At 37.3% G+C, this 25119-nt stretch overlaps 1 protein-coding gene across 11 annotated transcripts in view; it reads right to left on the reverse strand.

Moving 5' to 3' along the window:
* PIGN (phosphatidylinositol glycan anchor biosynthesis class N) overlaps positions 1–25119 on the reverse strand; it is a 138027-nt gene that overhangs the window by 14303 nt on the left and 98605 nt on the right. For 10 of the 11 annotated variants that reach the window (XM_003914445.5, XM_017951820.3, XM_021930195.2 and 7 more), the window contains 5 exons: positions 22821–22876; positions 22136–22211; positions 20209–20282; positions 12287–12329; positions 10165–10217 (listed from right to left, as the gene is read on the reverse strand). In XM_003914445.5, coding sequence (XP_003914494.4) covers positions 10165–10217; positions 12287–12329; positions 20209–20282; positions 22136–22211; positions 22821–22876 — 302 coding nt within the window. The other variant, XM_017951823.3, reaches the window with a different exon arrangement.

Genomic DNA, 25119 nt, shown 5'->3' on the forward strand with positions numbered 1-25119 from the left:
ATCAGGAATGACCAACAGAATGTGTGGGAAATTTATGTAGATTTGTTCAGTGCCATCAGCCTGATGAACAGAGATCTGAAGTTTCTTATACTTGCCTTTGAGAAGTTTCTCAGAGCAAGCGCCCCGTTTAACCTACGGGGGTTTGATCCCCAATGATGAAACACTGAGAAAGAGGTAAACTAAGGTTTAACATAACTTATTCACCGGCTGTGCCTTTATCATCTTCTTATCCACTTTGGATCTTTAATGTTGTATAGACGGGGGTGTGACGGTTATAGCAGGACAACAGGCATAAATCAGGAATGTCTCCGGGAAATCAGGGCACAGGCTCACTGTATATTCAGGGCAGCTCCCACTATAAAAAATATTATCACAAAATATTTCTATAGCATATTTTTACCCTGAATAGCATTAATAGTATTTTAATATGTATACATAAATTATTTAAAGCGCTGAAACATAAAATTAACACCCTTTTCTCATGGCTATACGGGGTGGTGGTGGTTATAAATGCATTCTCCGCCTATAAGTGCTGATGTGTCATTCTGTTTCCCTTGGTTTGAATGATGCTCATTGTTTGTTTTATGCTTTTGTATTGTTTTTTTCTTGCCGTTTTGTGCTGTTTATTCCATGATGGCTATGTAAAGGAATATTAAGAATAAGGGTGGAGGTACCACACAAATATCAAGAGGAACGTCATGATAGACGTTAAATGCAAGCTTGCGCTAGCTCTTTTAAAATGTACCAAGCATCAACACCCATGAGAAGAAGGGAAAACAAAAATAATAAAAACATATCAAGCAAACACAGGTAATAAATGTAAAATAAAATGGACTATATCAAAATAAAAAACTTAAGCCTCCCAAAGGCTATTTTCTAGAAATTTCTTTATCCAAAATCTATGGTTTTATAGACTTTATCCAAAATCTATAGATTCTGAAATCCAAATTATTTATCACATATCATGCACATATGCATTGGGCTTTTTACTTCTATGACTTTGCTCATGTCCATCTGCCTGTCTAAAATAGTCTTCCCAAACCTGTAAGTGCCCTAACTGAAATTATACCTTTTGGGTAGAAGTTTTTCTGTGGCAAAACAATAGTTTCTGGTGATCCCAGAGGGAGATGAGAGAAACAAGGCTGTACACCTTTTGTCGTAATTTTAATTAGGGGACTTACAGGTTTGGGAAGACTATTTTAGACAGACAGATGAAAATGTGGCACATATACACCATGGAATACTATGCAGTCATAAAAAAGGATGAGTTCGTTTCCTTTGTAGGGACATGGATGAAGCTGGAAACCATAATTCTGAGCAAACTATTGCAAGGACAGAAAACCAACACTGCATGTTCTCACTCATAGATGGGAATTGAACAATGAGAACACCTGGACACAGGGTGGGGAACATCACACACCGCGGCCTGTCATGGGGTAGGGGGAGCAGGGAGGGATAGCATTAGGAGATATATCTAATGTAAATGACAAGTTAATAGGTGCAGCACACCAACATAGCACATGTATACATATGTAACAAACCTGCACATTGTGCACATGTACCCTAGAACTTAAAAGTATAATTAAAAAAAAAAAAAAGAAATTACACCTTTTGTTCAAGGCCAAGTTCAAATGCCAGACTTGGCATAATGTTTTCTGTCACTGAAGGCTTAAGTGAAGCAGCCTCCCTTCTGTATTCTTATCGCCCTTAACCACATGTTGCCTTATACTATAATCATGATCATTATGTCTTTAAACCTACATTAGGCCATAACCTCCCTGAAAGCAGTGATCCATTAAGAGTCATACACTTCCAGGACTGGAATGTTCCATACCAGTTATAAATCCTTATGTTTACATTCTTGATGAAGCAGCTATCTATCTCCAGAGATGGAGCATCATCAAGTCTTAAGTCCCATTCATCTCTGGTACTTGACAATGTCTGGGAATGCTCTACGTATGGTGAGTGTTCAATATGTATTTTTTTTCTGAAAAGTGATCGATATATTAAACACATACACAATGCAAAAAATAAACCTAGCTATGCCACATTATTGTGCAATCAGTCTTTCAGAACCAGTTTCTACTCTGTAAAATAGAAATTGTTAATATTTTCTCCACATCATTTCATGAGAATCCGCGAGATAACATAAGTACAATTCCTAATACACTGCATACAATAAATGATACTCTACTAGTAATATCATTATCATCAATTTAATACCTTTCTCAATAATCCTTAACTTTTCCCAATCATTGTTTAACTTAACCTGCTTTTCCCAGGTTTGGGTAGAAGTTTTTCTGTGGCAAAACAATACAATCTCCCAATTAGTTTCTGGTGATCCCAGAGGGAGAGGAGAGAAACATGGTTGTATTAAATTAGTTAAAACAGCTGAACTTGACACTTCTATAAAAAAAAAAAAAAAAGCTTCCCAGAATTTTCAAGAGAAAAATGGTGAGTCGTTAAACAAGCAACATTAAAGACTGCGGAAGGGATAAAAGAAAGCCTCCTGGACAAAGACAAACACAGGACTTCCAGAATAGACCAAAGGCTGATACTGAGGCAGGAAGGGGGACAATAAACGGCTAAAAGGTGTTTTCTTTTTCTTTCTCTCTCTTTTCCTCCCTTTGTCCTCCTTTCTTCCTTCCTTCTTTCCTTTGCATGCCTTCCTTCCTTCCTTTCTCTCTTTCCTTTCTCCCCTCCTTTTTATTTTTTTTCCTTTTTTATAAAACAGTGCATTATTAGAGAGGTAGAGAAAGGAAAGAGAAGTTGTTCTGGGAATACTCTGCCAATCAACTTTTAGATGAAAGACTAAAAGTGATGAAACCCTTCGTTTCTGAAAACAGAAACGAAACAGGGAAAAGAGTGCTGAACAGAATGGAACCCGTCATGAACTAACAAGAGAATGGATTATTCAGTTGAGAAAAACTGAATAAGGGGCAGAATGAACATAATTTAAAAAACAGGCTTCACCGGGCGCGATGGCTCATGCCTGTAATCTCAGCACTTTGGGAGGCCGAGGCAGGTGGATCACGACTCAGGAGATCGAGACCATCCTGGCTAACACGATGAAACCCCGTTTCTACTAAAAATACAAAAAATTAGCCGGGCGCAGTGGCAGGCGCCTGTAGTCCCAGCTACTCGGGAGGCGGAGGCAGGAGAATGGCAGGAACCCAGGAGGCGGAGCTTGCAGTGAGCTGACATCACTCCAGCCTGGGCGACAGAGCGAGACTCTGTCTTAATAAATAAATAAATAAATATTTAAAAAAAGACAGACTTGTGTTATTGCTCAGTAAGTAGTTGTTGAATAAAGCATGAAAGACTAAATATGTTAGTAAGTAGGAAAAAGATAATGAATTCAGGATTCCAAGGCTGAAATCTCCTCTATCTCAGTCCCAGGCATAAAGGTAATCAAGGTAAGCAAAGGGGATGCTGCAGCCAAGGAAAATTTCTGTTCAGGGGCTTGCTTCTGGGTATCTCGTTTCATCACTGCTTCTCTGATTTTGCCCCATTCTCTGTAGCCCTAGCAAAAGCCCTTTTGGGCCTTACTCAAAGCTTTAGTTTTGGCAACATAATACCCCCACAGGCTTTCTTTAACCATAGCTTTTAACTTGCTAACAATAGTCTTCATGTCACAAGGTTTTCCTCTTAATTACCAATGTGACATTTACTACTTGTTTCCATCTTCTGACATAAATAACAAATCACTTTGCCAACTGTGCAGTTTGGCAGCATGCACAAAACAGACAGTGACTGAGCAGCCTGCACACCTCATGGCAGCTTCACCATTCACAAGTGCTTCCTTTAAGATCAGCTCAACCATTGACTGACTCTGTGACATGAGCAAGTCACAATCTCCTTAGGGCCACAGTGTCCTCATCTGTAAAATGGAGATGGCAAATGTATCTACTGTGAAAGATAATATCTACAGTGTTATGAGGAAAATCACATGAAATAATGTAGAAAGTAATGTAAATAAAGTAGCACAGAAGTGTTGGTTCTTTTTGGTAGAAATGCGACCAGGGGCAACCCTTTGACTGACATCCTGGGCTTCCTACTCAAGTTTGAGCTTCTATCTTACTTTGCCTTTTGTCTAATAGAAAGGACTCTGTGGTTTCTGAACAGCCTTTATCACGTCTTTCATGACTCCAATCTCAGATAAACAACTGATGGGTATGTGGACTCTGTAGCAATGCACAGCCTTGCTGTGACCTTGTGGGAGGCTCTCTGCCTCTGCTCTGCTCTGGGAATGAGCTCACTCCATTTGGGCCCCACATAATGCCTTCAAAATCCTTCTTTGACAGAGAGTAATTACACTTTAATTTAACTAGGGACATTCACTCCTTCTAATTATAATATTCCTCATGCTCATTAGTAAAATAAATGAAAATAAAATCTCCCTCAAAGGGAGGTGTGAGGGTATTCCCATGCAATACTACTACTCTGTTTCTTCTCCCCTTTCTAATTAAACTTGAAAGAGTAGTCTGTACTTAGAACTCTACTTCCTGACCTCCAATTCTACTTATGGATTTTTCTCTTTTTTATCGGTCATATATGCAAGTACTAGAAAAGCAAAATAATGGAGAAAGACTTATAATGAAAAGCAACAATCTCTCATTCCTTCTTATTCACTTTTCAGAGCAACCACTCTACTTTTCTTTTTAGATCTTCTGGTGGTTACCCCCCTAATATGACTTATTACCTTTATGTTGTTGTTTATGGATGCATCCATTTAAAACAAAGTCCCTCCTACTAACCAGAATTTAATCTATGTATACTATGCTCCACTCATTTCAACTTTTAATTTTTCTATTTTTCCTTATGAATCAACTTTGAGGTATAATTTACATGTGAGAAAATGGAACCATTTTAAATGTCCCGTTAACTGAGTATTGACAAATGGTACACTCGTGTAACTAAAAACACCTTCAAAATATAGAACATTTCTGTTACCCTAAAAGTTCCTACATACCCTTTTGTGGTCAATCATACCCCAACTGACAGCCCCAAACAACCGGTGATCAACTTTCTGTGACTACAGTCTTGCCTGCTCTAGAATTTTATATAAATGGAGTACACTATATAGTCTTAGATATCTAGTTTCTTTAACTCTATAAAGTTTCTGATAGTTATCCATGTAGTTGAGCTCATCACTTACTCACTTCCTTTTTAGATAAGTAATATCCCATTGTATGGCTACCGCACAATTTGTTTGTCCATTCATGTGCTGGTGAACATTTGGATTGTTTCAAGATTTTGGTTCTTATTAATATAGCTGCTATGAAAATTCCTGTACAAGTCTTTCAGCATACATATGTTTTGCCTTCTCTTGGGTACCTGGAATTGCTGGGGCAAGGGTAGTGTGTATTTCACTTTTTAAGAACGTCTCTTTTCCCTCTAGGTCTAACTCACAAATAGGATGGCCACCAGTAAGTTCTAGGCATGTGATAGGAATTGCTGTGTCATGTTGCAGGATGAGTAGGAGGGATGCCTGTCTCTGTCCTTTGTTAGGAGGAGGCTACACATGCTAGAATGGAGGACAGCCTCACTAAAGTGGAGGCACATATATCATAGCAGTGAAATTCCTCCCAGGTCTTTTCTTTTTTTTTTTTTTTTTTTTTGTCTCTTTAGAGGCGTCTTCTGGTTTTCCACTGGGAGTAAAACGCCTGTAGCACTTTCTCCATGCGGATGAAGGAAGGAGGAGACAGGCTACGGAGAGTCTGTTGATACCATCATTTGGTAGGCAGATATCCAATTAATCTCCTGCTTCCCTTCCTCACTCCTCCTTCCACATTACTGTCTGACTGAGTCTAAAGCCCCTGCAACTCCCTTCCCTTTGGTCATACCGGTCTGTAGCTTCTGGGCTGCTGCTTCCTCCCTCTGGTTACGTATCTTCTAGAAATTTATTGAACTCAAATTTGCTGATAGTCCTTCTCCCATTCTTTTCATTTTGCTAAGTGTGTTTATTTTTATTGGGGTCTTGGTAGAAAAAAGAAAAATGTTTATCTTTGGTCTGCAGTCCTCACCTGGAAACTGGTGGATCTGATTCAGTGCAGCAATCTAGCACCAGATCCTACCCCTGAAACTTCTCCAGCCACGCTCAACAATGCCCACTGCCACTTAAACCAAGGCACGCCTTTATGTTTTCACTTACACTCTGTCACATCTGAGACTGCATGACCTCTCTCCTGCCTGAAATGCTCACATGATTTTCACAACATGGCTCTCTCTCGGTTTTCTCCTGCCTTCTGGCCACTTCTTTCAGCCCCGTTTCTATACTTCTTGTTCTCTGCTCTTCACCTTCTCTCACTCTACGCATTCTCCCTAGTTCTTGTGACCCAACGTACTCTTGTAAGCGCCACACTTGCAGTGTCAGACAGCTCCTGTCCTGACAAACCTGCCTTAAGCTACAAGACTCAGACAGATACCCTAAGTGTCCCCACAGTACAAGAGAGCCTACTGTAGAATTTCTCACACTGCACCATATGGCCTGCTCACGGATCTGCTTCCTCCTCCAGCCTTATGCTTCCTGAGAGCCCAGAACTGTGAGTTTCTCATCCCCAGCAACTCTCCTAGCATACAGCTGGTACTCAATAAATATTTGCTGGATTGAATTGAGATCATGGATATGAAAAGGTGCTTTGTGTTTTATACATGTTATTACTGGTAATCAGAGTAAAAACTTTTTACTTTGAAGAAAAAACATGCCAGGTAAAGATAAATCTCAAGCTAATTAAAGAAAATCTAAAATTCTTAGTGCAATACAAATGAATGCCTGTTCATAAACTAATGATGCACATCTTCCTATGAAAATCGCATCTTCTTCATTCCTTGGCACCTCTTTAGAGTCAAACCAATTTAGACGTCTCTGATCAAAACAGTCTCACACCCAAGTTCACAGCAGCATTATTTACAATAACCAAAGGTGGAAAGAACTCTAGTATCCATTGACAGATGAACAGGTGAACAATATGGCATATGCATATACACATACAATGAAATAGCATTCGGCCTTTAAAAGGAAAGAAATTCTGACACGTGCTACAATATAAATGAACTTTAATGATATTACACCAAGTGAAATAAGTCAGTTGCAAGAAAGACAAATACTGTATGAAGTCATTTACATGAGGTACCCAGAGTCATCAAATTCATAGAAAGAAAGGTAGAACGGTGGTCGCCAGGGGCTGATGAGAGGGAGAATGGGATGTGACTGATTAATGCATTCAGAGTTTGCTTTTCAAGATGGAAAGAGTTCTGGAGACAGACGGTGTGTGGTAATAGTTGCACAACCATGTGAATGCATACTTAATACCATTGAACTGTACACTGAAAAGCTGTTATGATGGTAAATTTCATTATGCGTAGTTTACCACAGTTAAAAATAAAAGAAAAAGTCTCATACACAAAATACTGTATTTTACCAGAATATTTTTGAAGCAAAATTCTGACCTATTTCTAAAATGAAAATAATCAAATGGTAGAGTAAAGAGAGGTATGCCAAATGTAAGAAGCACTGTAAAGGACAAAAAAGCAGAATTACAGAATGACAACAATAACAATTGCTGACATTCACTGAAGTTTACTAGATGCCAGGCACTACGCTAAATACTTAAATGCTTTATATAAATTAATTCATTCAAAATGGCTACAAGAGAAATGGGGGGCTTAGGGAGATTAAGTCACTTAGCAAAGGTTTCACAGCTCAAAAGTGGCAGAAATGAGATTCAAACCCAGGCGCTCTGGTCTAAAGCCCATGCTCTGGCCACTATCTGCCTGGGCACTTTGGGTTGAGAGGGCTGGGGAGGGAAGCGGAAGGGGATCTCTAAACTTTCCCTAACTTTCAAGTTTAAGAGACAAATGAAAACAAAATCAATTATCTATGGAGTACCTTTTACATGCCAAGCACGTATGGCATGTAAGAGATTCGAATCCAATTCTGGATCCGAGGGAATCCACAGTCTATTGGGAGAGGCAGATATGTATATAAATAACCAGGCAGTACATGCCAGGAGCTGCCTAAGAGGTATCAACAGAGGGAAGAGGATGTTTAACACATGGTGTCTCCCGCAAACCCATACAATTTTTGGCAACACAAAGTGATGAATGAATATTGACTAAATGAAATAAAATCAGTATACAAAAATGTATTCTGTCTCAGAATGCATTTGGAGAAGAAAAGACAAAAGAATCAATTTTGCTTTCTTCCTCTCAAAGAAAAGAAATTTAACAGATTATGGCAATCATTGAAATTTAAATCACAATAAAAAGGAAACTGACTTTTTGTTCAGATTATACTTTATTTTTAATTAACTAATTAATTTTTTTTTTTTTGAGATGGATCTTACTCTGTGGCCCAGGCTGGAGTGCAGTGGCCCAGTCATGGCTCACCGTAGCCCTGACCTCCCAGGCTCAAGCACTTTTTCTGCCTTAGCCTCCTGAGTAGCTGAGACTACAGGCATGGGCCACTGCACCTGGGTCATTTTTTTTTTTTTTTTTTTTTTTTTTGCTTTTTGTAGAAACACGGTCTCACTATGTTTTCCCAAGCTGGTCTCAAACTCCTGGGCTCAAGCAATCCTCCCACCTCGGCCTCCCAAAGTGCTGGGATTACAAGTGTGGGCCATTGTCCCTGGCCTTTATACTTTATACTATTTACACTTTAAATAGTTATCACATATTAAAAGGTTACCATATTAAAGATTCTAGGAGACAGATAATGATCACATGAAATTTAAACTACCATATAAAATTCATACTGCAACTAGAACAGCCTCATTTTTCTAAACAGAGATGAGAGATTAAGGAAACACACAAGGACACTGGAATGATCAGCTTTGAAACCATGGATTCAAGCAGTTTATCTTGCATCTTCTGTTGCCCTTTAGTTCTCTCTAGACTTAACATCTATCATCCTCCCCACAGCACTCCATGTAAACATTTGCTGATGTGCTAATGCCAAGAATTGGAGAGACGTCTCATTTCCAGAGGCTTAAAATAATGGCTACTTGCTGCACTTACCTCAAAATCATATTGGCACCTTCTATATTAAGATACTAAGTTTTAATTTTTTTCACTACATTATTAAGAACTTCTACGTTAGTGTAGTCATGCGCCACATAACGATGTTTTAGTCAACAATAGCCTGCATGTACACAGTGTTCCCATAAGATTATAACAGACCTCGTAATAGCGCGGTGTCTTTGCAGCACAAAGCATTACTCTTACTTGTTTGTGGTGATGCCAGTGTAAACAAACCTACTGCACTGCCAGTCCTATAAAAGTCTAGCACATACAATTATGTACAGCACATAATATCTGATAATGACAATAAACAACTGTTACTAGTATCTACATTTACTATACCATATTTTTCATGGCTTTTTAGACTGTACTCCTTTTCCATATATATATATAAATTTAACTGTAAAAGAGCCTCAGGCAGGTCCTTCAGGAGGTATTCTAGAAAGCACTGTTATCAGAGATGACAGTTCCATGCATGTTATTGCCTGTGAACACCTTCCAGTGGGACAAGATGTGGAGATAAAAATCCTGACCCTCTGTAGGTCTAGGTGAATGTGTGTGTGTATCTTAGTTTTTAACAAAAAAGTTTAAAAAGTAAAAACAAAAAGTAATTTTAAAATATTAAATTAAAATATTAATGTTAAAATAGAAAAGAGCTTAGAGAATGAGGATATAAAGAAAGAAAAGGTTTTTGTATAGCTATATAATGTGTTTGTGTGTTTAAGCTAAGTGTTATTATAAAGTCAAAAAGTTAAAAACCTTATAAAGTAAAAAAGGTTACGGTAATAACTCACTGACTCACCCAGAACAACTTCCAGTCCTGCAAGCTCCATTCATGGTAAGTGTCCTAGATAGCTGTACCAGTAAAAAATGTTCTACACTGAATTTTTTACTATACCTTTTCTATGTGTAGACACATAAATACTTACCATTGGGTTACAATTGCCTACAGTATTCAGTATAATAACATGCTGTACAGGTTTATAGTCTAGGAGCAATAGGCTATACCATATCCTAGGTGTGGAGTAGGCTACACCATCTAGGTTTATGTGAATATACTCTGTGATGTTTGCACAGAGAAGAAATTGCATTTCTCAGAACTTATCCCTGTTGTTAAGCAATGCATGACCATATATACTATACCTTGTCCCAATATCAAGCCAGCTGCCATAATCCTTGACCAAGAAGAAAAAATGCTGTAAGAAAAAAAAAGGCTCAATTAAAAACAAACCTATTTAGATTCAGTCTAAAAACAAAGTTATTTTAGGACTGTATGTTTCAGATTTCTGACTCTAACAATCACTAGCTGACTGTAGTCAACAAGAATATCTCATTTACTGAAACTTTTGCTTGTATTAGAATTAGTAGTAGTCTAAAATCCAGAAATAGAATTATCAATCAAATGAACACAAAAGTGACATTTCTGAATAACTAGAAATAAAGAACAAGCCAACATCAATTAAAAAAAAAAAAACTAGATAATACTAAAGATGTCAGTGGAAAGATGTCATGTCATCCATCTATCAACAAATATTTACTGTACTGACTACCTACTGTGTGCCAATCACTGTCTTAGGTGCTGGAGGTAAACTCCTCCTTACAAGGCATAAGCTCTACTAAAGAATTCAGTCAAATTATCGGGTGTGTGTGTGTGTGTGCGCGCGCGTGTATGTGTGAGTGTGTGTGTAAGCGGGGGACAGAGGGAGTGTTGGAAAATACAGGCAATTATAGAAACAGAGGAAGGGGTTCATACCCTGATTAGGATGGAAGGGAAGGCTTCCCAATGGAAGGTGAAATCTAAGTAAAAAGTAGGAGTCAGATGAAAGGAGGTTTGGAGAGAAAGAAGTTTCTGGCAGAGGGAATAGCCTGTATACACATCAAGGGTCCATAGAGAGCTTGGTAGTGTCAAAGTGAGGATGGTGTAGAGACAACAAGGATGGAGAGGTAAGAGAAGATGCCAATCAAATGGGCAGAAGCTATATCACAAATGACTATTCAAGTTAATTTAGGCAATCTTTTTTATATAAAATTAATCAGAATTTCAACCCTCTTCTATTAACATGTCTGTCACTTTGCACAAAACTGAAAACTGATTTGTTTTCACATAATGTGTGATCAGTTTCAGAAATACAATGAATAAACAGTTCAATACCACACAAAAATACCCTCATCTAAACCGAGTGTCTAGGAATCTGATTTGAGAAGCTACCCTTATTGGTATTCCTAGTTACTTCTGGCATGGGATGTTATACGGTGATGAATTAATCTTACCCAAAAAGATCGCTGGTGTTTGTTCTCAGCTACTGGGTGGCGATTTCTAGGCCCTTGGAATGTCATGGAATGTCATGCCTTATAGAAGGATCTGCCTGAGGTCTTGGCCGCTGGACAGTCTAACAATGTGATGTATGATGAGGGCTTTGGGCCATATTACCAGCTGTATCCCCAGAAGGGATTAAAGATCAGCCAGGTAGGCAGTATGTGATCAAACCCCACTAAAAAGTCTGGACAACAAAGCTTAGGTAAGCCTCGCTGGCAATACTCCATGTGTACTGTCACACATCAATAGCGGGAAGCTAATGCTGTCCTGATTCCACAGGGAGAAACAGAAACTCAGAATCTGGTGTCCTGGACTCTGCCCTGTGGCCTGGAATAAACTGTAACTGAATATAACAGCATTCAGTGAGTTCTGTGAATTCTAGTGAATTACTAAAGCTGAGGGTGGTCTTGGGAACTCCCTAGACTTGTAGACATAAAATAGGTTCCTCTTTTTGTTAATAAGAGAGGCCTACCTACCTGCATCAGAACTCATTTATTGCAGCCACATCTTGATTAACACCTTCCCAATAGAAAAGCTGCATTTCCTTTTTCCTTCCTTCCTTCCCTCTCCCTTTTCCTTTCATTTTTAATCTGAGAGAAGGGTTAAAAATCAACATTTCAATAGAAAAATGATGTATTATCTAAATTTAAAGTTAGGTTTTTCTGTTAATTTCCTTTGGAAGTTTCATTTCAGATACAAAGCAACATGGAAGACAAGGTATGACAGATTCGAATAAATCAAGTAGTAAGACTTTTGACACCTGAAGAAGAGCACACATCCTGTATAATAACTAATATAAAACAACATAATTTATATGTGTAAATTATTCCAGCACTTACAACTCAATATCTAAAGATTTCATGTACCGAAATGCATTCATATTTCTCTTTATTAAATTAACCCAGGACTCTTAATCTAATTTATATGGACTACCCAGTAATGCCTTACCAAAGCCATAATGTCTGATATGACGAGAACAATGAGAAAAAGGCTGGAAAAAAAAAGAAGGAAAAATTACATATAGTACAACAGGTGTATTTTTCAAGCTCATTAAAATCCAAGTGAGACTAGGCAAATAACCTAATATTGTTGGTACTTTTGCTTCTGAAGATACAACTTTCAAAGGTTCTTTTCATATTATCACAGGTGACCACCCCATAGAGATGAGCTGGACTGTAAAATGTGTTATTAAGTGCTCTGAATATTTATTTCAGTAAAATGAAAGGGACATACATTATGATTTTCAAAACTAAACTTTTGAGATAATTGTTAACTAATATGCAATTTCAAGAAATAATACAGAGGGATCCTCTGTACCCTTTACCCAGTTTCCCCCAGTGGGAAGATCTTGTAAAACCATGCTATAATATCCCAAGCAGGACATTGACACTGATACTGTCCAGATAAGGAGTGTTCCCATCATCACAAAGATCTCTCATGATGCCCTTTTAGAGCCACATGTGTCCTCCCCTCACCATCCCTCTGCCTAATCCCTCACTTCTGAGAGCCACTAATCTGTTCTCCATTTCTATAATTTTGTCATTTTAAGAGTGTTTTATGAGTAGAATAACATACATAACAAGTTAAACAATTTATATAACACTCTCTTACCTTTTGTAACCTTCGGGGATTGGCTTTTCCCACTCAGCATAATTTTCTCAAGAATCATCCAAGGTGCTGTGTGTATCAATGGGTCATTTACTTTTATGGCTGAATAGTACTCCATCATATGGATATACAATGGTTTACTTAACCATTCAAGCACCAAAGGACATCAAGGCTTATCTCTACTTGTGGCTATTGTTACAGTTTGCGGCTCTTACAAATAAAGCTGTTAAAAACATTTGTGTCTAATTTTTTGTGTAAACCTTTCATTTTTCTAGGAAAATACATCAAGAGTGCAATTGCTAGGTCATACAACAGTAGTATGTTTAGTTTCATAAGAAACTGTAAAACTCTTTTCAGAGCGGTTTGTACCATGTTACATTTCCACTAGCAATGCATGAGAGCAATTTCCTTACATCCTCAACAGCATTTGGTGATGCCACTATTTGTTTTTAACTGTTCTGATAAACTGTTCTGATATGTGTATAATGATATTTCTTTTTTTTTTTTTAATTCTTTTTTGAGATGGAGTCTTGCTCTGTTGCCCAGGCTGGAGTGCAGTGGTGTAATCTCGGCTCACTGCAACCTCCGCCTCCCGGGTTCAAGCGATTTTCCTGCCTCAGGCTCCCGAGTACCTGGGACTACAGGCACACGCCACCACGCCCGGATAATTTTTGTATTTTTAGTAGAGATGGGGTTACACCATATTGGTCAGGCTGGTCTCGTACTCCTGACCTCGTATCCACCCGCCTCGGCCTCCTAAAGTGCTGGGATTACAGGCGTGAGCCACCATGCCCGACCCACTGTGGTTTTTATATGCATTCCTTTAATGGCTAATCATGCTGAACAACTTTTCATTGGCTTATTTGCCATCTGTATATCTTCTTCAGGTGTTTTGCTCACTTTCTAATTAAATTTTTTTTACTGTTTAGTTTTGTGCATTCTTTATATATTCTAGATACTAGTCTTTTTTCAGATACCTGGTTTGTAAATATTTTCTCCCAGTATGTAGCCTATGTTCTCACACTCTTAGCAGGGTCTTTCACAGAGCAAAAACTTATAATTCTGAAGAAGTCCAGTTTATCACTTTTTCCTTTTATGGGTTACAATTTTGATGTCAAGCCTAACTCTTTGCCTAACCCAAATCCCAAGGATTTGCTCTATTTTTTTCCTAGAAGTTTAAATCTGTGGTCCACTTTGAGTTAATTTTTGAATAAAGTGTGAGGTTTTGGTAGAGATTTGTGACTTGTTTTTAAGAAATAATTGTTTTTCTAACCATTGGTTTGAAATAAAGACATGTAACTCAATAGTTCACATATGCAGATATATACCACAAGTCAGACCGATGATATCTTACTGAAGTATAATTTCATTCAGACACATAATAAAGTGTGTTAATCTGATTAAGAGTTTGTAGAGAATGCAATGGTCATCCAGTACAACCTTCTACTTAAAGCATGAATTCCCAAAGTATCAATCCCAATAAAGGCATTGTCTAGCACTAGTTTTAGTGGTTGCAGCAACAGAATCCACTCCATTTTCACAGCTCCAATTACTGCAGAGTTCTTTCTTCTGTGATTCAAAGCACAACAATAATTCTACCCTATGGACCCAGTTCTTCTGGAATAGAAAAATAATAAATACAATTCAAAAGACCTTTAGAATAAGTGTGGTGGCTCACGCCTGTAATCCCAGCACTTTGGGAGGCTGAGGTGGGAGGATCGCTTGAGGCCAGGAGTTCAAGACCAGTCTGGCCAACATGGTGAAACCCCGGCTCTACTAAAAATAGAAAAACTAGCCAGGCATGGTGGCACATGCCTGTAAGCCTAGCTACTACAGAGGTTGAGGCACGAGAATCGATTGAATCTGGGAGGTGGAGGTTGCAATGAGGTCACACCACTGCATTCCAGCCTGGGTGACACAGTGAGACTCTGCCTCAAAATAAAACCCCAAGAAAACAAAACAAACAAACAAATGAACAAAAAGACCTTTAAAAAACCTTTACATACCTTTTTCAAAAAGTTTTGATTTTTTAGAAATATTATTTTTATTTTTCTAAAGAAAATTATATTACTGTGTGACACAGATGATGTTCTGGGATACTTGTGAAATTAAGACACATCTGATTAAGTTATTTATTGTCTTCTCAGCCTCAGTTTCCTTATCTATAAAATGGTCGTAATAATATCTATATTTCCTAGTATCATTGGAAAAATTAAGTCAGGTAATATGTGGAAAGTACCTAATACAGTGCCTGACATATGGTATTTGCCTAGTAAATATTGGTTTCATTCTCATTCCTTAAACAAAAGCTTTAAATGAAATTAAAGATATAATCTCTCCCCTTATGGAGTTCACAAGGTGTGTATTAGCTAGAGTTGCCATAACAAAGTACCACAAATTGAGTGGCTTAAACAATATAAATTTCCTCATAGTTCTGGAGGCTGGAAGTCCACGATCAGTGTGTGAGCAGGGTCGGTTTTATTTGAGGTCTCTTTCCTTAGCTTGTAAATGGCCATATTCTCCCTTAGGTTCACATGTCATCTCTTCTGTGTTTGACTGTGTCTTAATCTTTTCCTCTTATAAAGACATCAGTCATATTGGACTAGGACCCACTCATATCACCTCATTTTACCCTAGTTATCTATTGAAAGGCCCTGTCTCCAAATTCAGTCATATTCTGAGGTACTTGGGGGTCAGGACTTCAACATAAGAATTTTAGGGGACACAAATCAGCCTCTAACTGGGTGTGAAACACAAAAGAAAGAAACAATTTTATCAGCCACAGTCTGAGTTACCTAACTGAGCCAGAAATTTGAGGGTGGAAGGATTCTGGAGAGTGGAGCAGTTGGGTAAAAAAAGTTTAACAGAGAATAAGATCCCTGAACTAAGTCTTAATTAAAAAGAAGGAAAAAGATTTTCCAGAGCCAATCTTCATATTCTTGAACCATTTTGTGGAAACTGAAGAACCCAGAAGTGAGCCCGCTCAGGGTCACACAGCTAGTAACGGTAAGTCATAGACTTATAAAGCAAGTCTGGCCGCAGAGCCCGTGCTCCAAACCATTACGCACACTGCCTCCCCATGGCTCCACTGACTCTCAGAGGCCTTCAGCATCTTCATCACGTTCCTGTGAATGTGTCCCCGGTTCCCTTGTTTATTCATATGCTGCCCAAATGCGAAGGCATAAATGTAACACACTATTCAATATTCAAGGTGATCTAATTTTAAGAAGGATAGGGTTATCATTCCCTTGCTGTGAATACAATAATTTTATTAAAGGCAGGTTAGTTATATGGTATTATTTGATCTCCAAGATGTTTTGAAGCTACTGTGTACCTAGATCCTATGAGTTTCCTCATAAACACATTTTTATTCAAGAAATAAATACCTGCTATTGAGTTTTTATCCAATTGATAATAAATATTACTTATCGTCCCCATCGAGCCACTGTGATTGTTCACTTGCAAGACCCTTAACTGATCTCCCTGCTCTTATTCTTGTCCTCCTAAAGTTATTATCCATGCAACAGACAGAACAGCCTTCAAAACCTACCACAGGCTTCTTGCCACAACTGAATAATACTGAAGTCCTATCTGTGGCCTAAGTGGCCCCTTATGTTCTGCCCCTGCCAACCTCTTCAACTTTATTTCCTACAATTCTTCTGCTAGCGCAGTCTGCTTAAGGCTACCTTTCTTGCTGTTCTCTAAATACACCAAGCATGTCTTCAACTCATGCCCTTTGTACGTTTCACTCCTTCCACCTGAGTGAACCATGAAACTATGTGAGTAAAGACTATGTTCAGGTTTTTGCATAAATTGCTTCTCCTTAGAGAGGTCTCCCTGGACCACTTCATTTTTTCCCCTGACATTTAACACTACTTAAAATTTTGTTATGACAAGCATTTTATTTTCTTTGTCTCCCCAGGTAGACAGTAAGCTCTGTTCACCAAATGTAACACCAGCGGCTAGTACAGTGCCCGGTATATTATACAAACTCAAATCCTATATGCTGAATGAATAGTAGGAGTAATTAGCATAAACTAAAACTGAAAATGGCTAATGCTACACATTGTGAAATTTGCTTTAGATTTAAGACTGACTTAAGAACCTTTTCCTTTTGATTTCATAGAACACAAAAAATCTGATCCAGGAAAAATTAGACCTGGTAGAAACAACACCAAATAACATTGTAGAAGGCTAAAACCACACAGAATAAAATCTGTAACTAACAAAATAATGATGGAAGAAGCAAATCTTAACAATAATCAGATCTGTAATATCTAATCTAGGTGAATGAGACCTGATAGATATGATAACTATAGAAGGAAAAAAAAAAAAACACTGGGAGGAGCTGAAATCCATAGACTTTAAAATAAACAAAAACAACCCAAAATTTTTCTGAAAATTAATAAAAATAATTTTAATAAATTAAAAATCAAAATAGAAATACTTAAAAGTAATTTACTTCTACTTCATATTGATTTAAAAATTAAGCTGATTTAATAGAGTGCCCATAGGAAAACACTTTCCCAATAAAAGTTATTCAATATTATAATAATTCTGATTCAAATCTAGATTCCTAAATATGCGAGCATAACATTTTGGAGATAAAAACACCCATTAGAACAAAATGATATATTCAAAATTGGAGTAAAATTATTTTCACTTCAATTAATACAGGGCATGAGAAAACTAGCTTTTTGGCTGCTAGATCACATTGTTGACAACTGCTATTTCCAAGTTGTTTTTTTTTCCCCCAATCCCTCCCGGGTAGCCATGGCTCTTGTACAGTTGAGTATTTAATCAAACACAGAACTGAAAAATCATCCCTTTCAGATCTTATATGGTTGGTTGTTGAATACTTCTGTAATACTAAAACTTGTTTCTCTTTCTCAGTGGGCTTCTAATTTCTCTCATGCTTTGCTGCATTCTGAAGGTGACAAAGGTCTTCGTGGTCCATGTCATCTCAAACTGTGAAATGAACTGGCCACAACTGTGACACTTTTGGCAGGTTGTTTCACACCCCCACACCTCCCTTTTCCCTAACCCCCTTCCAGTTTACAATGAATGTGGGCCAGACAGAGTTCTGGTCATAGAGACACAGTCAGAAATCTGCTACATGGGGCCTTTGGGAAAGACACTGCTACCCTGACAGAAAAGGAGAATCAGCTGACCTATCTCCTTGCCTTTTTCCTCATTAGTCCTTTTCCCTTGTTCCTGTCTGGATGGCAGATGAGATATGATGGCAGATGGAGGCATGATGAGAAAAACACGAGGGTAAAAGCAACAATCTAAGAATCTTCCATTCTTAGGAATACAGAAAAGCAGGGTTGCTGATGGCATCACAGAGTTGTGGGCTGCCAAGCTCCAGACTCCATGTGATATGAGGACATAAATCTCTATTTCTCTTAGCTACTGTTAGATTTTCATTGCTTACATCCATAAGCATTCTTAATGGATAAGCTATCAGGTAATCTTCATGCACAGCTACTACCTTTTTGTGGTCTCTACCCAAAATTTACAAGGTTTTGTTGATGAACCCAATTATTAAGACTGAGACACTAGATAAATTATTAATAATTAGAAAAGTAAATTTTAAGTCATGCAAAAAAATGTTAATACAACTTTTCTACTTCACTTTTGTTCCATACACATTTTAAGGAGTGAGTCTGAAGAGAAGAAGAATCATTTCACTGGTTTGTTATATTGAACTTGTCCTTGGCATTATAGATATAATAAATAAATAAGTCATTAGTATATATCTCCACCCCCATCTTAACCGTAGGCTTCCAACAGTTGTAAGAAAATGATTAGCAACATAAATAAAAAGACTGTAAAAAGGTCAACAGAAAGGAGAGATGTTATCAGTGATTATTTGGTAAGTGCTACGGCAGTGAGGGTGGCTGGACTTCAGCTTGTGTGATGGATTAAATAAAGAAAACAGGATGAGAAGCTAATTTTCAATAGGAAGAAAAGGCATCGCTGGGATCAATGTGTGACATTAAATTTGATGAGTCAGTGTGATATCCAGGAAGAAATGTCAGTGACTTCTGAGTTTGAAGGTCAAAAGAGACCTTTTTGAGCCACCTTTGCCTCAGTTCTCTCCTGCTGTGTTTTGTTTTTCATTGTACTAGTTTCTAGATAGCATTACTATACACACGTACAAATATAAGAATACATACGCACATACGCTTTGGTGTGCCTTCTATTTCTTATTCCACATGTCCCCAGCTCTTCTTATTTAAACCTTAATTAAAATCCCTTCTAAAAATCTTATCCACCAACAAAGATGCAGGAAAGTACATGTCATTCACCAGTTTTTATTGCATCTAAGTAAATATCTCTTATGTGATATTGACAAGGCATAAATACTCTCAATATTAAATTCATGTAAATATCCTGCAAAAATATACTAAAACTAGAAATGAGATTTCTAGTATTCTTAAGCAGTGGAAGAAAAACTTTTTTCTTTATGGCATATGCATAATACTATGCTAAACCCAGTTCTAGCTTATACTCATCAAGAAAAACATGCAAATTTATGCTAATATTAGTTATTTCTTTCAGCATTGAGTATGCTAGTTTGATTCAAGAATAACAAAACTGCTAAGCTTCATATTTATATCAAGTATTTTCCAGAGTCCCTGTGCTGATAAGGCAATTTTATTGGTTAAAAAAAGCAAATAGTTGAGTTGACAGCTTTTCTTCCACAGTCTTGATTGCTTAAGACGGACTGCTCCAGAAATTCCTCAAAACTCAGAAAGAATACTTCCCACTCCATTTGTCAGATGTGTAGAAATCATAACTGAGAAACTAAGTATATTTTTGACACTTAGAAAAGTTAATTTTAAGTCATGGAAAATGAAATAATGTTCACACATTTATCTAATAACATATTTAAGAAATAAACCAAAATAAGTTAGAGTATCTTTTGCTTTTTGTAGGCACAGTTACAATAAGTAATTAACTACAATAATTTAACATTTATGTTTTACTGTTTTCTAGGGAGGTTCTTCACTAGCTTGAATAATATTCTAATAACATTTTATTGCTGAGAAAGCAAGCTTGTCTGCTAGAGGCCCTAATCAACTAATTTCCTCTAATGAGTTGCAACACTGACTAAACAGGTGAACATTTTCTCATTTGTGTAATAAACAATCTACGTTACAGTGTCTTAATAGCAATCACATGAAATGTCTTCAAATGTTTACTCTCATCTCCTAAAAATAGGCAAATCAAATGTTTCTTAAACGAATTCATCTTACCTTTTTGACGATAACTGAGTAGTCAACTGAACCGCTTCGAAAGCACACATAACAAGAACAAAGGGGATTAAAATCTATAAAAGAACAATAAATGATGCCATGAATAACTGAAGCATTTGAGACACTTTTTGAAAAAACTACTATTTCTGCTTACAGAAATATTTTCAATTTCTCAAGTAACTTTTATATATACTAGTGAAAAGCAAACACTGAAATAAAAGCATGATACCAATGGCACATAGAACAGTGATGAAACTGACTTAAAAACCTACATTAATAAGCTATACAATGTAAAAGACAGCAAACATCAATACATATTCCAAATAAAAGCCTATTACAAATTTTGTTCCATTTAGTGTATTCTAATAATTAACAACAAGGTTCAAAAGATTCCAAGAGGGTGTGAAAAACACAGAATGCCCAAATCAAATAAATTATATAACCTGATAATTTGATTCACAGATCCTTAAACCCATCTGGTTATTTAAAACTATAACATCATAAACATGATTCAGCTTCTCAATCATTGCTTTTTGTTTTTTTAAAAAAATACATTTATTTATGATTATAAAATTCACACTCATTATAACAAATTTGAAAAAAAATTATAAAACATTTGAAATAAAGCCATAGCAAAATTTATGCTGGTTGAAAATCCATAATCCAGAGCGAATACTGTTAATATCTTGAGGTATTGCTTTCCAATTATCAATTTTGAAAAAATATATAACTTGATGTTTCAAAAAAGGGGGAGATATGGAAAATAAATGATGTTCAAGACTGCATAAAGTTATTTTTCAAGTGAAGGACATATGGATAAAATAGAATTCAGCAGGGCCCTCACTTCTAGACACATCAGTCAACAAAAGTCATCAAGTGTATTATGTCATTAAAGCTTACTGCTTTGTGCTAGAGACTAAGAACCCAGCATTTTAATATGAGCTTTGTTTTTCTCTCCCTCCCTTCCTTCCTTCCTTCCTTCCTTCCTTCCTTCCTTCCTTCCTTCCTTCCTTCTTTTCTTCCTTCCTTCCTTCCTTCCTTTCTTGTTTTTAATTAAAGGTCCATGGTCTTTAATAAATTCGGGAAAAAAGTCACCATTTTAAAAATGTGAATGAAAATTAAGGAAATAGCAACATGTTTTAAAATAACTCAGTAGAAAACAGGACATGAGAAAATGAACATCTTTTTAACATTTCTTAAACTTCCATTTGTATTAGTGTAGTAACAAAAAGTAGACATTAATCCTATTAAGATGACACCTTTAATCATTTTTATTTATAAATCTGAACATTAGGTAATCGGATTTTAGGCAAGTATCAGCTTAGTTTATTTAAACAAATATATACTAAATAAAATGTGTCAGGCATTATGGTAAAGGGAATAAAACAAGCATAATTACCTTAGAGAAGAAGAACAAGAATTACATTATAATGAAGAATCTGAACCCCTGGAAAGCTGAAAATTGTCATTATCTTTGTATTGTCAGCACCCAGCTAGTATCTAGCACATCACTGAATATAGCAGAAAATGACATTTGTTGAATGACTCGATCAATTCTAGGTACATGGATTATGAGAAAAGATTATGTTGGCAATCTCATAGGTAGAGAACATGGGTTCAGGGAACCTTATACTCTTTAGCAGCACGGCAGTTTGATCCATAGCTTCCCACAGGCTTTAATCACATCTGATAAGATCCTCTCAAATTAACAGTTGAATCCCTACTCTTTTGAAGTCCAATGCACTTATGAGTAAAGCAAAAAGATTAACTGTGGTTTGGAGTAAGGGATAGAGGGTCTCACCTCCAATTTAGCAGTGCCAACTATGAAAGGATATCTTCTTTCCATTGCTACTTAGCTCTGTCGAAATGACTTTATAATCTTAATTAATCAAAAGCTTAATACAAATAACAAAATAAGAAAACTAACCTTCCACATCATCAGGGCTCCCATCATGAAAGGACTGAACACAGTCAGAAAGCAATAGACAGAGGCAAGATCAAAGCTAGGGAATTATAACAAGGAAAAAGGATTTAGAATTCACTCTGTAAGTTTAAAAGAATGTTCTTCTAAAAAGATGTTTAAACTAATTCTCTGAAATCTACTTACTAAAACATAAGCAAACATCATATTATGAAGCCACTAAAATGAGCGCAGTAGATCTGAATGTGCCAATACATACCAAACTCCAAAATATATCATTCAGTATAAAAAGAAAGGTACAGGCTGGGTGCCGTGGCTCATGCCTGTAATCTCAGCACTTTGGGAGGCCGAGGTGGGTGGATCACCTGAGGTCAGCAGTTTGAGACCAGCCTGACCAACATGATGAAATCCCATCTCCACTAAAAATACAAAAATTAGCCAGGCATGGTGGTGGGCGCCTATAATCCTAGCTATTCGGGAGGCTGAGGCATAAGAATTGCTTGAACCCGGGAGGCGGAGGCTGCAGTGAGCCGAGATCACACCACTGCACTCCAGTCTGGGCAACAGAGTGAGACTTTGTCTCAAAAAAAAAAAAAAAAAAAAAAAAAGGTAAGGTACAGAACAAAAGGTATAGAAGTCCCAGGTTGCATTATTTTTTGGTTATACATATGCCATTTTCATTTAAAATTACCTGTTAATAGAAGCTATATTTCCAGTTCCAAAAAATGCTGTCACTAAGAAGAAAACCTAAAGGAAGTCAAGGAAATGGCAAAACAACTCAGATTTCATACAAATTTCCTTTTCATTTGGAAAAGATATGCTAATTTTACCTTGAGAGTAATTTGCTTTTTTACTTGCATATTGACCATGAATTGTTTTCAGTGAACATTCCATTATATCTCCTTGTCAATGCATTTTAAAACAGCCAGACTGAAGAGGGAGTGTACTGAGAATAATGAGGCCTGAGAGGTCATCCTCACTCAGTCCCTAGTAACCTTAGGAAGGTTATTTTCCTCTTCCCTAACATGAGCAAGGTGGACCATATCTGTAGTTGGCTGCTAGTGATTTTTTTCAAAAGGAAAACATGGATCTAGGGTATAACATAGACATTTTCAGCTGAAAGACACGGTTATAGTCTATATATGCTTGCTGTAAACCCACCACATGTTAAACACATGCTAGACTGCTTGAAAGGCTCAGGAAGAAACAAGATATCATGTTTTAAAATAATTCAATAGAGAATGACACATGAAAAAACACTGAACATCTTTTTGACATTTCTTAAACTTATATTTGTATTAGTAAAGCAATAAACATTGATATCAACCTTAGTGTCCAAGAACTTACTTCTAGCAAAGCACTTAAAATGGTGCCTAGCCCACTGAAAGGGCTTGGTAAGTGTTAGCTCTTTTATTACTATAGATACCCACAAAAAATGGTGAAGCAACACTGAAGAGGAAGTATGAATCATGACAATCTTCAGTGAAAAAGAGGCATTTGAGTTGGTGAGTTGAGCTTTAAATGTATTCATGGATTCAGTGATTCAACCAATCATCTAACCAACCAATGTTTATTGTCTAGTATATGTCAGAGATAGAGATAGGCACTAAGAATATAAACATAAACAAAATAGTCTCAAAATACTCCAATGGTGACTAAGATATGATGACAGAAATAGAGGAGAGACATTTTAAGGTAAAGAACAGTGAGAAAAAAATGACACCGCCAAGAAAGAGTAAAAAGGTTTGATAGATAGGAACTTAGACTTTATTGAAGGATATGGTGAAAGATGAAGCAAGAAATATAGATTAGTGGCATGTTAATAAAAAGCCTGAACTTGGCTGGGAGTGGTGGCTCACGCCTGTCCTGTAATCCCAGCACTTAGGGAGGCCAAGGCAGGTGGATCACGAGGTCAAGAGATTGAGACCATCCTGGCCAACATGGTGAAACCCCATCTCTACTAAAAATACAAAAATTAGCCGGGCATGGTGGCGCATGCCTATAGTCCCAGCTACTCAGGAGGCTGAGGCAGGAGAATCACTTGAACCTGGGAGGCGGAGGTTGCAGTGAGCCGAGATCATGCCATTGCACTCCAACCTGGCGACAGGGTGAGACTTCGTTTTTTGTTGTTGTTGTTGTTGTTTTTAAAGAAAGCCTGAACTTCATTGTGGATACAGTGAAGAGTAGAAAATCTTTTAGGCTGGTGTTATAATCAAGAAACACCAGTAACTGTGTGATATTCAGATAAGGGAGACAAATAATTGGAGGCAGAAAATTCAAGTAGGGAGCAATTTCGGTAGTCCATATCAGAGATAAGGAAGTGTGAACTGATGCAGTGGGAATGAAGATCAAGAGTGAAGGGAGCCACAGGGACTTTAGAAGTGGACAAGGAGCAGTTAAATATGACAACAAGTTGGACGTCTTGCGGACAGGGAGCATGGTGATGCCATTAAATGAGATAAGGCCTGCCAGAGAGAGTGACTTTGAAGAGGAGTGGCAGTTGTTAATCAGTTTGGGACACATATTTGGTGATGCCCAGCAGAATGTTAGACGTGTGGTCCTTCAGGTCACGAGAGAGGTCAAGTTTGGAAAAACAGATCTTAGAGTTGTTTGCAAAGAAGTGTCCACCAAAGTTACAGGAAAATATGGCATAAACCAGGCACAGTAAGAGAAGGTTAATGGTGGAGCATGGAGAAAAAAATATGACTGAAGATCAGGCAAAGGAAGCAGTTATAGAGAAGAACAGAAATGATATAAAAATCTTAGAAGAAAACTTGTAGTGTGTCCTGGATGTGAAGGGAAAAGAAAGAGAAAACATAGACTTGAATGTTAAAGTGTGGTCAGGTAAACTGAAGAGATTTGAGGGATCAGGAAGCCCCTGCAGACCACTGACAGTACAACTTCGGCAGAGACATCTGACAAATACTGATAGAGCACTACTATGTGTCAGGCATTGTTAGAGGTCTGTGGACACGGTATATACATGGAGA

The sequence above is a fragment of the Papio anubis genome, chromosome 19 (assembly GCF_008728515.1).
Source record: "Papio anubis isolate 15944 chromosome 19, Panubis1.0, whole genome shotgun sequence".
NCBI classification, from domain to species: Eukaryota; Metazoa; Chordata; class Mammalia; order Primates; family Cercopithecidae; genus Papio; species Papio anubis.